Below are 16,389 nucleotides of genomic sequence, written 5' to 3'. Positions count from 1 at the left end.
TCGTTCTGATTCAATAGTGGTAGTAAGCGCTTCTGTAGGCATTTCCTTAATGTTAACCTGCTCGTTTACCGTGCCGATCGTCACGAAGGGGGCGCTCCGCTTTCCGCAAGAGCAGATCACTTGCCACAACATGTACTTTTTGGCAAACTTTGATAATTTCTGCTTGCGAATCTCCTCCGGAACGCTGAATTTGTCCTCTGCGGTGAAGAACAACAGGCCCGGCAGCTGACGAAAGTCCACTTTGACGTAGGTTTCGTCGTCCATTATCAGGCAATGCGGCTTCGTCACCATTTCGGTGTACAGCTTCCGGGCTCGCGCCTTCCCCACCATGTTTTGCCTTTTGTCGCGGTTAGGAGCCTTCTGAACCTTGTATGGTCCGCTGGACGAATGAACTTGACAAATTCAGCTTTTTGGCGACATCCCAAACCGAACTTCTCGGATCACGTCTAAACTGCTTAACTACGCGCTTGTGATCTTTTTCACTGACGGAGCATCCATTTTTGCCGTTCTACACCTTCCGGTCGATGGTTAGGTTCTCGAAGTATCGTTTTAGTGCTCTGCTGACCGTGGATTGGACGATTCCCAGCATCTTACCGATGTCCCGATGTGACAACTCCGGATTCTCGAAATGAGTGCGCAGGATTAATTCACGACGCTCTTTTTCGTTCGACAACATTTTTCCTAATTTACGAAAAATTGACTGTGAAGCATGGCCAACGTGATCTTTACACTCTTATTTGATTATAAGTGAAAGCTGAAGATATAATTCCTAAAAATTAAATTTCTACAGCGTTTTTTCCGTGATGCAATTTGATGTGACACACCCTTTATGGCAGGCTAACTCTTTGGGATTCATCTCTTTTTCTGGTGTGAACGTGTATGTAAGTACGGAGCTTTTCTCTTTCGTGTTTTCGGAGGTCATCGCTAACACATTCTTTATCGTATCTTTGAGGAAAACTAAGATTCCAAAGATCGTTTCTTACATTTATCTGCAAGTGCATGTGTGGAGTGTGTCCAGAAGAACTCATCATCGACAAGAAAAAACGTGAGAAGCTATGCAACGGGGATCTCCCGGTAAAATCAGACCGGTAGCCCCGAAAAAGCGAGCCCGGAATTCGGTAGTCCAGGATGATCTCGATGGGTAGAGTTGCCGAAATCACAGAAAAATCTTTAATTTCACAAAATTTTGAGCTAATTTTTATCACAGAATCTGTCATTATTTATTTTGGGTTATTTTACATATTCCACACACAATTTTATTGGCAAAATTCGAGTTTTCATCCGATTGCCATCAAATTTTCAGGGATTGAAAAATAACTATTCAATCTCATTTTACCATTTTACTCGTATCTTTTTAGGTACTGTTTCATAATCGTCCAGTACTTCTAGATGGGGTGGAGCTCCGGAGTGTTGGGAGGGTTGAACATTTTCGGCATGAAATTGTCCTTATTGTCCGCATGCCACCTCAGCACGTCCTTGGAGTAGTGGCATACGGCCAAATCTTACCAGAAGAATGTTGGAACGTTGTGGGCTTTCAGGAGAGGAAGCAGGCACTCTTTCATGTACACCAGCCCGTTCATCGTGTCCTGGGTCACGAAAGGTGCACTCCGCTTCCCGCACGTGCAGATGGCTTGCCAAACCAGGAATTTATTCGCAAATTTGGACATCTTCTGAGTGCAAACATGCTCCGGAACGCTGAGCTTATCCTTGGTCGTGAAAAACAGGTTGCCGGGGATCTGTTTGAAGTCGGCCCTCAGATATGTTTCGTCGTCCATGATGCAGCATTCAACTTTCGTCAGCATGTTGAGGTACAACTTCCAGGCACGGGTTTTGGCGGACTTGTTCTGCTTCTCGTCGCGATTAGGAGACTTTTGTACCTTGAACGTTCGAAGCCCAGCCTTAGTTTTGGCCTTCTGGACCAAACTTCGGCTTAGGTGCAGCTTCTTAGCCATATCCCGAATGGAGGCGTTCGAGTTTCGGTTGAAGGCCCCAACTACGCGGTTGTGATTTTTGGTGTTGTACTGAATACTTTTTCCTTCACTTCTGGGCTTCCGATCGGTGGTCAATCGTTCCTCGAACCGCTTAATCACTCGCGACACCGTGGAATTCGCGAATCCCAACGTTTTAGCGATGTAACGATGCGAGAAATCCTTGTTCTCGTGATGAATACGCAAGATTTTATCACTCACGAGCTGTTCTTTCGACTCCATTTCCGCGAGCTTTGATCACAGGACTTTAAAACTTGCATGATGTAAACAATGCACTATGAACTAAATCCACCCAAATTTTCATTAAATTCTACCCAACGGTTAAAAAGTTAGAGCAATTTCATTGTGTAGCAATTTCATCGTCGACACCCTTTAGTATGGATTTTCATGAAATTTCGGTTGATCAATCATCACATCAGATGACTCTTGTGACGACCCTTGTGTTGTTCCAGATAAAAACGTTCAATAAAATACTTTCTTCTTTGCCTTCATCTAGGAAAAAATGTTTAAGATGCGGCTAGACCTGGAGAGCAAGGAGCAGGCCCAAACGTCCCTGGGATCGCTCGGTGGCAGTGGTTCCCCGTCTTCAGCGGCCGCTGCTGCCCATTACACGAACCCGTACAGCCCACCGGCCCTCGCCAATCCGCAGCAGGTTCCGTTCATCTACGTTGCCGCTTCCATCGTGATGGCCATCTTCGGGCTCATCCTCGGCAAATTCGTGCTCTGAACGACTCATGAACCATCATCGCAAGAAGCAGCAGCAGCAGCATGTTCGATTGGGAGCAGTGGTGGTAGCAACATCGGTGGCAATGGTAATAAGTTAAACTAAAGGTGTTATCTTGAAGCAAACAAAAAATACAATATGATGAAAACAACACAAAGCATGGCAACAACAACAAAATACCATTAAAACTTATAAATACTATTCAAAAGAGTAAAAGGCATTAAGTGTGGGAAGTTCGGCCTGGATTGAAAGCCGAAAAGTAACATCAATAATGTATGTAAATTGATTTAAGGAATGATGAAAACGTGACGGAACAGGAGGAGATATTGTACTAATATTAAACAGTTTAACGGAAAAAAGGAACATAGTAATACAAAACCTGATTGGTTAATACATTCAAAAAACTAGAAAGAAACCTATTAAAATAAATGTACCAGGAAAAACAGAAGATTAAAATATGTTGGTATTATTTTTGAATTTGCTCCTGTTGTTTGCAAACACTTTCGATTGTTGAACCTGAAGGTTTTTTCGATCAAATGCTGTAAAAAACGAAAGTAAATTCAAAGGTTTTGTCCATCGATTACCAATTCGTCCCTTTCACTCGAAAACAATTCTGAATCAAGTGTTCGAAAGGCGGAGAAATGCATCAGTTGTTTGCTTTCAACAGAAAACATTCATTTTAAAAAAACATGTTTGTTTTTATAACCTTTTGAATGCATCATACAGAATTGTCTAGTAGATCAAAGGGTACTCCGCAGGAAGAATCGATTAATCTATGGGAATACGAGTCTACCTGTAATCAAAAACAATATCGGGATAAATAGATAAAACCAAGTTTGAAATAAATTGCCGCTGCAGTGTGTTTAAAAGAAAAACAAAAAAAAACAAAGAGAAATTCAATCGTAACCTGCTAGTGGGTATCAGTTTTGTGCGACAAACACAACAAATCGTATTTATCCTATTTATCTAGCAAGCATAGAAATCAACTAACTAAATTACACCGGAACAATGGCAGTCGCTGGCGAGTGGTATGATTACAAAAAAAAAACACTAAAACATTCACGTGATGATTAAAACACTATATAGTTATCGATGACTGCAAAACTCATTGCTTAAACTCAAAATTATTTCAGATGTTTTCTATACACATATACTAGCGGCTATTTAGAACGATTGCTTTCTTTGATTTTTCAACTTTCTCTAGTTCATCAAATTTATTTCGGTGAGTTTCACACCATTGCGCGATAGTTCCGGATAGTTTCTATTGTGGTGTGTAGTCCAGATTTGATCGAAAAAAAAATGTGACAGTCAATATTCTCCTTCCCTTCTGATCTTGCTTAGTGGTAGAACGATCCATATGGAAGCTGAAGAGAATAGATTAAACCATAAATCATCCCACGGCTAACGCCCTTCCTGGAGGCAATTGTGTGCGCATGAGAACGCTTGAAATTGTTTACTTCTTGAAAATTATTTGTTTTATTTTCAGAATTTTTATAAAAAAAATATAATTTTTTTGTCGAATGATTCGTCGATATATTTCAGACTAAACTTCCGGTTCATGATTTTTTTTTTTTGAAAACCCGAAAATATAAGTTTTTGTCATTTTCGGCTTTACAATTCTAATAACACGACTTTTTTAACAATCATATTAGATGACAACAGCAGTTCGCAAAAAAAAAACACACTTTTTTTTAATGCCACTAACTGTACAAGCGAAAAAAATGCATAAAAAGGAAACGATTGCCCCGGAGTATGGCGACCGTGAAACCCGTACAGGACGCGAGGTGGATTCTTTCTATAGAAGATGTATGTCGGAGTTCAAACAAAAATATTATCGGTGGTGAAAACAATCCGAGTGAGTCGATTAATCGAGAGACAGTAGAGAAACGTGAAACGACAGCTAATGCATAAGGTTTAAACAAAATAAAACAAGAAAAAAAAAGTAGAATTATAAAATAAACAAATGGACATATTTGTTATGTTATAGTTTGAGAATACACAAATCAGAGAGGAGACAAAATAAACAAAAAAAACTCATTACCAATTCTATACTAAACACACTATAGCGCATTTTGAGAATAGGTATCAAAGCGAATCGAAGAAAGTGGATGGTAGTAATATTGAACAAAAAAAATCGAAACATACGACATATAAATGAAAATGCTATTACACTATGGAATACATTTAATTGATCAAACAAAATTTGAGTTACTTTTTGTCCAGAAGATTTAAAAATTGTAGACATATTTTATTCGAACTTCAATTTCAAATCATAGTTGGTTACACCCTAGAAGTTGATAAAAAAAAACCTAACAACGTCTTAACGTATTTTTCGGTTCCGTTGATTCCAATGTGAATGAAACAATCTATGGAGGATTAAAAAAAACATTACAACCAAATTCAAGAATATAGAGCAAGCAGAACTATTGCAAAAAAATATAATCATTTAATATTATGAAATTGAAAAAAAAATTACATCTGCAAACTGCAATACAAATAGAAAATGCTGCTTAAAGCTACAAGCAAAAACAACAACAACAAGAACACACAGACACAAACACAGAAATTAAGACACACACACCTACATTATAAAAACCAATAACAAAAGGAAATGAGACATAATATTACGGTGTCGTATATGAACTGTTTAAGCAACCATGATGATCACAGCCTCTGATGTCTCTACAAAAAAAGCCCGATTTTTGTTGTTTATCGAAACCCAGTTATGAACAATCCCTGTGTCTTGGCAAAGGTGTTTTATTGCGTACTCCGTTCTGTTGAATGCTTTTATTTTCCTTACCCCTTTTTATTAAGTTAACTTTTGGGATTTCAGACATTTTAACTACCATCGGCATATAGTGTTACGTAGTACGGTAGATTATAGCTGGTAACTGTTCTAGATTTTTCCGTTGTTTTCCATTACATTTTCATAATCAGTGATTATATGTTCATGATTTTCATTTTTTATGAATAAATTATTATTTCTAGACAAAAAGTTGCGTTGCTGTTATTTAGTTGCCGTGTAGCCGTTTATCGGTATCGATCTAAGCCTTACTCCGACGTTTCTCAACAATTTGTTAAATGATGACATGCAATGTGCAACATCTCAATATAAGCTTCCTACTTCCATACATCATGAAGCTGAAGTATGCAATATTCACATGCAGTTGTTTGGGGAGTAATCTGTGTGTACTAGCAACGACGAGAAGGTAGTTTAATTCGTTACTGGTGCAGTTAATCCATCTAAATGGTATACAACTTATTGCTGCGAGAAACCTTGTAGAATTTAATTGCCAAATCATACCTATTTTTGCTATCACATCTTGAGAGCTGCATTTGCTCTCATTTTGGTTGATCTTAGATCTTAAGTTGGTACACAGCAAAAATGAGAGCAAAATTGTCTAACGCGGATAGCAAAGTAATGATAAATTTTGTTCGCATTAAGACCTTAACTTTACCCTGTTGTTAATTCTTAATCTTGGAGATCATTGTGGTATCTTAAAAATCGCACAATCAAAATGAAAGCGAATGCGGCTCTATAGGTGTGATAGCAGAACTTGGTATAATTTTGGCCAAGGTGCCATATTTTGTAGATTGCTAATTCTTACCTTCAACATCCGTCTGATTACGCGCAATCACTCCAACCAACGCTGCCGGCAGATGGCGAGCTTGACGAAGCCCCTCTCGAGGACTGTTGGGCTACCATCAAGACAGCCATCAACAGCGTTGCGACGAGGAGTAGGATGGTGATGGACGAAGGGTGGCAGTAATGCAAAGAAGCACCATGGAAAATCACCGACAGCTGAAGAGGCAGCGAGTCCAAATTTTACAGGAGAAAAAACGCCGCCTGGGGGAGAAGAAGCTCGAGCAGCTGCATCTTTCCCAAGAAACTTGAAAGTCCTATCAGAAACTCAACGCATCCCTCAAAGCTTCGTGCCGCAAGCCGAAATGTGCCGGGATAAGGACGGAGGCTTCCTTACGGACAATGGTGAAGTGATCAAAAGGTGGAAGTAGCAGTTCAATGAACACCTGGACGGCGCACATTTAAGAGACCAAGGCGGTGGGGGAAGGTACGATGCTTACTCACTTACTTACTTAATGATCCCGCGCCGATCCTCCGGTGCATAGGGCCGTGGTAAAAGACCTCCACTGTTGACGATCCGGAGCCAGCGTCTTCACCTGGTCCCAGTCAAGATTCTCGTCGACAGTTCGGATTTCGGCGGCTAGGCTTCGCCGCCACGAGTTTCTGGGTCTGCCTCTTCTTCGTTATCCTTCTGGATTCCAGTCTAGCGCCTCCCTGCAAATCTCGTTTTCATCTTCTCGCAGCGTGTGCCCAATCCATCTCTACTTACGTTCCCGAATCTCGATTTCTAGCGGCCTTTGATGACACCGGCGATGTAGTTCCTCATTTGAGATCCAGTTGCCAGGCCACTAAGCGCGGATGATATTCCGCAGGCAGCGGTTTACAAATACTTGCAGTTTTCGCGTCGTTACCGCATATGTGCACAAAGTTTCGCACCCGTACAGCAATACGAATTTGACGTTTGAGTTGAAGATTCGGATTTTCGTTCGTAGAGAGATCTGGCGTGACCGCCAGATGTTTCGGAGACTCGCAAACGCAAATCGGGCCTTCCTGATCCGGGTTTCGATGTCTTTTCTGGTACCACCATCAGCCGTTATCTGGCTACCAAGATATTGGAAGCACTCCACTTTCTCAACTTGTTGCCCAGCTATCATGAATCATTGATCTCCATCGACTTGGTCTTCCCGACATTGACTTTGAGACCTGCTGCCTCGGAACTTTCGGTGAGGTCGTCGAGTTGGCTCTGCATATCCGGTTGTGTTTGGGCAAGCAAAACAATATCGTCAGCCAGGTCAAGGTCGTTCAGTTGCTCCATTGTTGAAGGATTCCACGGCAATCCTCGGTTCGGTGCATAGTCGATCAATCCAGTCAGAATCTCATCCATTACGATTAGAAAAAGTAGCGGTGATAAGATACATCCTTGTCTCACTCCAGCAGTTACCGGGATTGGTTCGGACGAGACACCGTCGTGCAAGACCTTGCACGAAAATGCCTCGTATTGTGCTTCGATGAGATGGACTAGTTTCTCTGGGACCCCTCGTCGTCTTATTGCAGCCCAGATGTTTTCGTGGTTAAGGTTAAGTTAAGAGAGTCCTGGAATTCGTTGATTTGTTCCAGTATGATTCGTAGCGTTGTGATGTGGTCCACACATGATCGCCCGGATCAGAATCCAACTTGTTGCCGTCGGAGGGTAGCGTCAATTTTCTCCTGGATCTTGTTCAAGATCACTTTGCAGAGTACTTTGAGGGTTGTACAGATCAACGTTATGCCTTGCCAGTTACCGCACTCTGTCAGGTCTCCTTTCTTTGGGACTTTTACGAGGATACCCTGCATCCAGTCGGCCGGGAATGTTGCAGTATCCCAAATGTCAGCGAAAAGACGGTGCAACATTTGTGCTGACAGGGCAGGTCCCAGGTGCTTTGTTGGATTTCATGTTTTTGATTGCCGCTTCTATTTCAGCCAGCGAGGGCGCTTCCGAGTTGACGCCATTTATGCGACTTACTGTTGGCGTTTCGAGCTGCGGGTTCTGTTGGCCATCGCTATTCGTGACTCGGAAGAGTTGTTCGAAGTGCTCAGTCCATTGTTTGAGATGATCTGTTCGATCGGTCAATAACTGACCTCCCCGTTTTTCCATCGGCATTCTTGCATTAGTCCTTGCACCACGGAGGCGGCGAGAAATGTCATAAAGTAATCGGATATCTCCATTGGCGGCGGCTCTTTCTCCCTCTTTGGCTAGGGAGTTTGTCCAGGCTCTCTTGTCTCGTCTACAAGCTCGTTTAACTGCCTTTTCCAGCTCCGTATATCGTAAGCGGGCGGCTGCTTTGGCTGACCCGGTACATGCCTGCGCAATTCCGACTTTCACCTTTCTCCGATCATCAACCATCCTCCAAGTTTCATCCGACATCCATGGCAGTACCATGGCTGGTCGTGATAAAGGCATTCTTGATTCCACACCACTGTTCTTCGACTGTTCCGTCTGTCGGCAACTCCGAGGCTCGAAACTCTAGCTGTTCAACGTATGCCCTTTTCACCTCTGGATTCTCCAACCGGCAGACGTCGTATCAACACCCGACTTTCTCTTCGCGCCGTTGGACATGCGCAACTCTCAGTCGTATTTCGTCAAGGACGAGGTGATGGTCAGATGCAATGTCTGCGCTTCGTTTGTTGCGGACATCAAAAAGGCTCCTTCTCCATTTTCGGCTGATGCAGATGTGGTCGATTTGATTTTCTGTTCGGCCATCTCGGGATTGCCAAGTGACCTTATGTGCTGGTCGATGGGGAAAGAGCGATCCACCGATCACCATGTTGTTGTTGCCACAAAATTCTACAAACAGCTCTCCGTTTTCGCTCATCTGTCCTAGGCCATGGCGCCCAATGATGCGCTCAAGGTCCTGATTGTCGGAGCCAATCTTTGCGTTGAAGTCGCCCAAATGGATTTGGATGTCACCCTTCGGAATTTGCCCGTGTACTAATTCTGGCTACGATTATTCTTTCGTTTATCGGTTCCCGTCTAATGAGGGCCGCGTAGACCTGCGGGCTTTACAGGAAACCAACTCCTCGTTCCCGAGTAGCATGTTCTCCTTGTATGCTAGAGTAAAGCAGGACTTGCCCGGACTGTGTCTTGTGTTCTCCAGTGTTAGGCCAACGGACTTCGCTTAGTCCCAGAATTTCAAGCTTGAGGCGGCTAGCTTCTCTAGCAATTTGAGCCAGCTTGCCTTGTTGAGCAAAAGTTAAAACGTTCCAAGTTCCAATTCGTGTCCGTGTTTTCATGCTAAAAGTCGTCGCCAGAGTTCCAGGTCGGTCATTTCTTTCGGATACCGTAACCATTTTATGAATCGGGTCAGTAGGTTGTTAGCCTAAAGTCCCTATCCCGCGATGGGGCTGCCATCTTGGACTTAGCTGGCGGCATTTCATAAATTCAGCCGCCCGTTGCAAGACAGACGCTGTTTGAGCCGCCACTGACCTGGAGAACAGACGCTCGATTGGTGTTGCGTGCGGCCACCTTCTTAGTCTGCATGCGACCAAAGCATCCACCGGGGTTGGGTACCCAATTTCCGCTTAGGTTACTCGCATCCCAGCCGGTACCGCGGGGAGGTAGAGATAGGAGTTGTGAATAGAAGGTGATATGACCACTATGGGGTCTCGTGTTGCACATTATCCACCATTTACCAGCCGAAGGTACGTCGCTGGCGTATCCAATTGTTAGAGGTGCTATGAAATAGAAACTACTATTCTGTTGAATGGTACAAAGTATAATGATTTATTCTCCTCTTTTTATACCCGCCAACTGACGTGTGTTGTTTATTTAAATGATTACTTTGATGTACTCCATCACCAGTGACATAGAGGATCCACGAGACATGGCTATTGCTCGAAGAGGACCTGCGCACACTTGGAGTATTTGAGCGACGAGTGTTAAGAACCATCTTTGGCGGCTCGCGCGACTCTACGGCGAACACAGTATTCAGAAGGCGGTGAAGACAGGCCAGATACGCTGGGCAGGACATGTTGCGAGAATGTCGAACGACTGCCCTAAAAAACAGATGTTCGCTACGAATCCGGTAGGAACGAGACGAGCAGGGGCGCAACGAGTGAGGTGGTAAGACCAAGTGGAGCGTGATCTGGCGCATGGGGGATGTCCGAGAAATTTAGGAATTATGTGTATCAAGTTAGGTCCTCGATGCGTTAAAACTGTTTTTAAATTGTTCCGAATATGTCATAATAAAGACAAAAGTATGGCTGTAATTTGTCTAATTTTATATGAAAATGACACTTTCTAGTTTACATTAAAATTCAGTTAATCATCACTACTTGCTTGAATATCTCAAAATTGTTCAAAATTCACTCAAATAGTCTCATAATTGCCTCAAAACAGTCTAAAAATTGTCTCTAAATAAACGGTTTCAAAATTGTCTGAAAATGAACTTGAAATTGTCTCAACATTTTCTTGAAAACGAACGATTTTGTATTAAATTGTTTTATAATTTCGTTAAAATTGTAAGAAAATTAAAAAAAACCTAAATTTTTCTACATACCTAATTTGAATTGAAATTGTTAAATACGGTCGCTAGTGGCCGTAGGGGTTCTTTTTACCTGTCGGTGGGGGAGAAGGACCAAATGTTAAAAAAGGTCGCTAGTGGCCGTCTGGGTTCTTTTAACCTGCTGGTGGGGGAGAAGGACCAAATGTTAAAACGATCGCTAGAGGCCGTCTGGGTTTTGCCGATTGGGAGAACCTTTTATTTCAGCTTTCTTGAAACACGTGTTTTTTCTTCCGGTTTTTCTTAAACTCTTTTTTAACATTTTTAACTTTTAAACTTCTTTCAATGCCTGCTTCGATACTTAATAATTCTAAATAAGCAACAGTTGCCACAGCAACTATCGCTGGGGTAACAGAGGGCAACAGCTCCCTCTATCGTGTGTCCGTAACAGAAATGATTCAAAACTGTCTCTCTATTGTGTTTTTTATAGTACTTGGTAAGATCGGGGTTTTGGTATGCTAACTCGCCCAAGTAATTATACTTACATTCCGCAGATGGGACGCCACCACACCATAGTTGAAAGCTAGAAGAATCCTGCCGTTCTCTTCTTGCCTATTGCCATTCATTCAGCGTTTCTTCGAGTTTCGACAGGTAGCAAAAATGAATCAAGGGTTTTGAAGTTAACCGGGGTCAATTACCGAAATGAGACCGAACAGTTGAAATGACCCATCATGATTTAACAGGTTTGAAAAATGTTTGTTCGTGTATTTTAAACAAGATTTCGACAACGATAGGGATATATGAGCTGTTCTTTTTCCAAGAAATTAAGAAAAAACACCAATGCAGCGATAACAAGTTTTGTATTATAAATCATGTTTTTGCCAATACAAATATAGGATACAGGTTAATTTTATTGAAAAAACAGCTCATGATTGTAATAGGAGAACAATTTGTCAAAATATAGGAAGTTCACATTTTCTGAAACAGTAGATAATGGGCGTTTTTCGTAAATATTGAGTAAGTTTAAACTCTGCTTCACCTTTCCCGGCTGTACTCTAATCGAGGTGATGATAAATATTTTGAACCATATCATCGGCTTAAAACTAACACAGGCGGGGCCACATGGGCCAACCTGTGTGATTCAATGCACATGCAATTTTTTTCTTGTTAAACACCCTACAGTTTAAGTGTGCCGGCTTACTTTTTTTTCTTGTAAACATAAAACAAACTAGAATATCTTTCAGTAAGGCTATTAAGTGAGCTTAGAAGCATACATCCATGTTTATTAGTTTGCAGACGGCTACCATTTCTCAGATAATTCGGGACGAATTGTGTACAATTTGTTGTTAGGGGAAAACATATGCAAATCTATATTTTTTGCTTTTTTAATCGTATGGTGATTTGAAGACACTTGAATAAACTAAACACATAAAGCCGTACGATAGTTTTTCTCGACTGTAGTACCCGCGTCGACAATTAGCCTTCCTGTCCGAAATCTTCCGTGAACTTGTTAAGTTTCTTCATGTCGTCCTCGTTGACGGTTGGTTTAGTACTGCTCAGAGATTTTAGCATATCCCCCTGTTGAGATTTGAAATGGGAAGTAATTAGATATGGAATGATTTTTTTTTTCAATTCACTTACCATGTTGACTGGTGGAACGGATAGTTTATCGCCAGGAACTTCCATCCAGGTCATTTCGAAGGCTCCCGGGTCACCGGGACTGCACGGCACCAGCAGATCGTCGACAATAAGTTCCTTATCGGTTGGCGAAGGGCCACTAATCTTTTTGAAATGAGTTGCCGATTGGACCTTTCGAACCGGTTGCATCAGAGCGTCCCGCACTACGATGGAAATATCGGCGCCCGAGTAACCGTCGGTTTTACCGGCCAGAGTGCGGATATTTTCTTCGGTCAAGCAGTGTGCCGTATTTCCCAGATGTATCTTGAACATCACCAAACGGGCGTGTTCCTCCGGCAGTGGGATGTAGATACGCTTTTCGAAACGTCGCCGAATAGCCGAATCCAAGATCCAGGGTGTATTGGTGGCCCCAAGCACCAGAATGCCCTCGTTATCGCTTCCTACGCCCTGCATCTGGACCAGAAATTCGGTTTTGATTCGGCGAGCACTTTCGCTCTCGTTATCCGACCGAGACGAGCAGAGAGAATCGACCTCGTCAATGAAGATGATACTGGGTTTGTGACTGCGGGCCAATTCAAACAAATTTTTGACCAACTTTTCCGACTCGCCCAACCATTTCGAGACCAGATCTGAACTGGACACCGAAAAGAACGTTGAGTTGTTTGCCTCCGTTGCGACGGCCTTCGCCAGATACGATTTACCGGTTCCGGGAGGCTGTGAGGGAAAATAGAAATGAATAAGTATTTTGTTCTTAAGTTTAACGTTAAACGACGTACTCCAAAAAGAAGAATTCCTTTCCAGGGAATCCGTTTGCCAGTGAATAGGTGAGGAAATTTGATAGGCAGAATGACCGCCTCCTTGAGAGCTTCCTTGGCTCCCTCCAAACCAGCCACATCGGACCACTTGACGTGCGGTTTTTCGACCACGATTGCTCCCTCCAGCTTGGACTGCAGCTTCTTCTTCTCTGGGTCGTCCGAGTCTGAGTCAGAGCTGTCGCCACCCTTGTCCTTGCCGCCCTTTTCCTCCTTCGAGCTGCTGCCTCCATCCTTGACCGGCTTCTTTTTGGTTCCCTTCTTCAGGTAGGCTTTCAATTTCTCAGCCCGGTCCAGGTACTGCAGACACTTGGCCCGGATCGAATCCTTCGCCTTGTCACCCTGAGCTTCATCTGATTCGGGAAAATAGGAACAAAAGGTTTAAACGAATCTACACTCTCGGAAGATAGTCTTTTCTCATGAACCAAATCTAATTTTAAGCTTGCGGGACCAAGTTTGAAGCTAGCGAAATGTATTCTTAGAATCTTTTTATTCGCATTTATCATCTTTTATTTGCTCATCTTAACTGATCTCGATTAAAATATATAAATTCAAAGCCAGTAAAACACAACTGCGGTAAAATAGTGAACCATTCTGACAATGATATCGATCCGTTAGTATACGATAGCTTTTGCAACCGAACTGTTACTGCTCGGTTGGATTGGAGGTTTGGTTAACTTGAAGCTCAAGTAGGGCCTTATTGTGCCAGTCCTTCGAGCACTATCTTAACGCTTCCTCAAACTGATGCTTCAGAATTCTAGGGCTTTGTTGCCGCTATTTTACCCTAAGCTTTTCTACTCTCGTGGAAATTTTCCTCTACAATTCCCCGACCTGATTTTCCTTTCCGGGTCCGGGTTTTTCACTATCAACTTAATCATAGTGAATGATATTAAAACGATGAATGTTTCAGTTTTTGAAATCTGCGTCATTAATGATCCCTTATTATGTTCATAGTTCCTGTTGAGTCCTTTTTTGCGTTTTCAAAATCTAAACCGATATCTAACAAACCTAACAGGAAAGACATAAAACTAACTAAATTTAAATACTAGCGTGTGGGGTCCTTGAACTCATCCAGCAGGAGAAAGGTCAAGGCCACCAGCAGTCGCTGAAACAACAAACACAAGACGCTCAACTTACACTTGATGGCATGTAAGAAGTACTCGACGCCGTGCTCGTACAGGCGTAACGCTTCCTCGTAGTTTTTGTTTCGATCTTCCTCGGTCGCTTTCGTGACAATATCGATTGCCTTCTGCAGCGTCGATCCGGCAGCCATTGCTCTGGGGCGGAGAGGTCGGGGGGCTTAGCGCTACTTGGCCGAAGGAACTAGTTGTCAGTCAGTCGATCGATCTAAATTTTTACGTGGTGGGGATCACGCTGCAATTAGGCGAAACATATTATTCCAGTCAAAACCCAAGCTATTTTCAAGCTTCCGAGAAAATTTTCATCTCCCCATCGATTGAAAGTATGACTAATCCTCGGGCAGGTCGCAAATCTGATTATTTTCGACCTTCAGTTTTTGTTTGATGCGAGTGCAAAATGACGCAGAAAAATAAGGCAAACAAATTTCCGCCTCCGGCGTTTTTGTCCTAAGCCAATCGCCGCTTACCTGTGCTTCCAATTGTAAACGAATTGCACCGATACTGGACAGAGCTCGAAACTGTGCAAATATCAGTAATTTTTAGTAATTTTGTTGGTGTTTTGTATCAAAAAACATCCACACTTCAGATGAATTCCATTTTGATTGGAATTTTAACCGTCAACTGACACGTTTCGGAAAATATTTATTTCGTCATAACACTGCTAGGAAAAAATAACACTTTAAAGTTATAAATTAAGCATCGTTCAAAATTTTCAACTGATCGTTGTGAGGTTAACGCGAATAAAGAGCCCGAATAGCAAAGACCGTGGTTTTAATTATAATCGAACAATGATATTCAATATAACAATAAACTTCATCGTTATTTCTCAATATTTATCAACCGCTTTTAATTTTGAAGTCACCATAATTTTTAAAGTGACCGTGAAGTTTATCGTTAATTTTAAATCTTTCATAGTTGAAGAAAATACCAGAAGCACAGTATCACAATAATTTTCTTGTGATTTTTATTGTTACTGTGTACTTCATGGTAAAATCAAAATCCAAACCAAAACGAACATTGGTAAACTTTTTCCTTTTCTATCTATTCTAAATTTATCGTGTAGAGGTTTTGTTTTCAATGCGCGCCATTTTTGCGAAAAAACAATTTTGTTTTATATTCTCTGTGCAATCGAGAGGACCCTGGGATATCTGGGATGGTGAGTCCATTTAAAGTGATTATGTTTTTCGAAACTGTTTTTTGCACATATGCAAATTTTATTCATTTTTCTAGGTGCCCTTCCACGGTTCCGGCAATTATCCGGAGAATTCCCCCCGATCGGCGGGGCGGTTAACGGCAGTGGAAAACAAGCCGTCGAAAAGGTGTTGTGACCTTCAATATACGAGGAGGGCGATCTCGGAAGATGATTCGCAACAAGCGGTTGATATCGGAGAGTCCGACAAGACCAGGAGCATCTGTTGTAAGTACCTTTTCTTTTTAGTTTTTCTCATCGGAGCAAGCAAAAATGCTCCATAATTACTTGGACCCGTGCGAATGAAACAACGCTCGAATTCCATTTTTCCACCAGTTTCAATTTCCCCGATTTATCATATTTGTTTCCTATTTTCTTAGGTCTGGCGGATTTGGCGGCTTCCGGTCCACCATGTTGTCCACGAACTTTGCATCACGTACCACTCGCAGCAGGTCGGTCGGAGCTGCTCTCGAAGCTAATCGAGAAACCATCAGCTGCCTCGGTTGTCGTCATGAGCGAGCTTAAGCCTCGGGAACTGGACAATTTGAAAACAAAGACTACATCAGGTGTAGCCCGGATAGAGCTTTTCTAAAATTGTGAAATATAGTGAAAATTGTGAAAAATTGTTTAATGAAAAATTAATGTGAAAAAGTGCTTTACAACATCAATAAAATGTGTTCTTTTGAATAGTTTTTTTCCTTGTTTGTACAAGTAACTCGAAATAAAAATTAATCAGTTTGTTAAAGTTATTCCTCGTTTTAGGGAATATTATTCTTCATTTATCGTACTTTGTTATAAACGTATGACAAGTTTATTGAAAGCACGACTAAAGATGAAT

At 42.1% G+C, this 16,389-nt stretch overlaps 3 protein-coding genes across 4 annotated transcripts in view; 2 read left to right on the top strand and 1 right to left on the bottom strand.

The window, feature by feature from the left end:
* LOC129754878 (vesicle-associated membrane protein/synaptobrevin-binding protein) overlaps positions 1–5,264 on the top strand; it is a 41,609-nt gene extending 36,345 nt beyond the window's left edge. For both annotated transcript variants that reach the window (XM_055751142.1, XM_055751134.1), the window contains one exon: positions 2,485–5,264. In XM_055751142.1, coding sequence (XP_055607117.1) covers positions 2,485–2,715 — 231 coding nt within the window. In that variant the 3' untranslated portion in view covers positions 2,716–5,264. The remainder of the gene's footprint in view (positions 1–2,484) is intronic.
* Positions 5,265–11,616: 6,352 nt separating this feature from the next.
* Positions 11,617–14,990, bottom strand: LOC129751389 (vacuolar protein sorting-associated protein 4). Its single transcript, XM_055746873.1, has 5 exons — positions 14,830–14,990; positions 14,361–14,597; positions 13,188–13,576; positions 12,415–13,125; positions 11,617–12,351 (listed from the first exon to the last, which is right to left on the bottom strand). Exons 2-5 carry the CDS (start codon positions 14,494–14,496, stop codon positions 12,250–12,252), a joined length of 1,338 nt encoding a protein of 445 aa, XP_055602848.1. The 5' UTR covers positions 14,497–14,597; positions 14,830–14,990; the 3' UTR covers positions 11,617–12,249.
* A 443-nt stretch (positions 14,991–15,433) lies between these two features.
* On the top strand, positions 15,434–16,199 carry LOC129748277 (uncharacterized). Its single transcript, XM_055742819.1, has 3 exons — positions 15,434–15,518; positions 15,593–15,779; positions 15,932–16,199. The coding sequence occupies exons 1-3, from the start codon at positions 15,516–15,518 to the stop codon at positions 16,141–16,143; spliced, it is 402 nt and encodes a 133-aa protein (XP_055598794.1). The 5' UTR covers positions 15,434–15,515; the 3' UTR covers positions 16,144–16,199.
* Positions 16,200–16,389: the final 190 nt, after the last annotated feature.

This window comes from Uranotaenia lowii, chromosome 1 (genome assembly GCF_029784155.1).
Source record: "Uranotaenia lowii strain MFRU-FL chromosome 1, ASM2978415v1, whole genome shotgun sequence".
NCBI lineage: Eukaryota > Metazoa > Arthropoda > Insecta > Diptera > Culicidae > Uranotaenia > Uranotaenia lowii.
The sequence above is the reverse complement of the archived record's forward strand: the minus strand, read 5'-3'. Positions and strand labels throughout refer to the sequence as shown.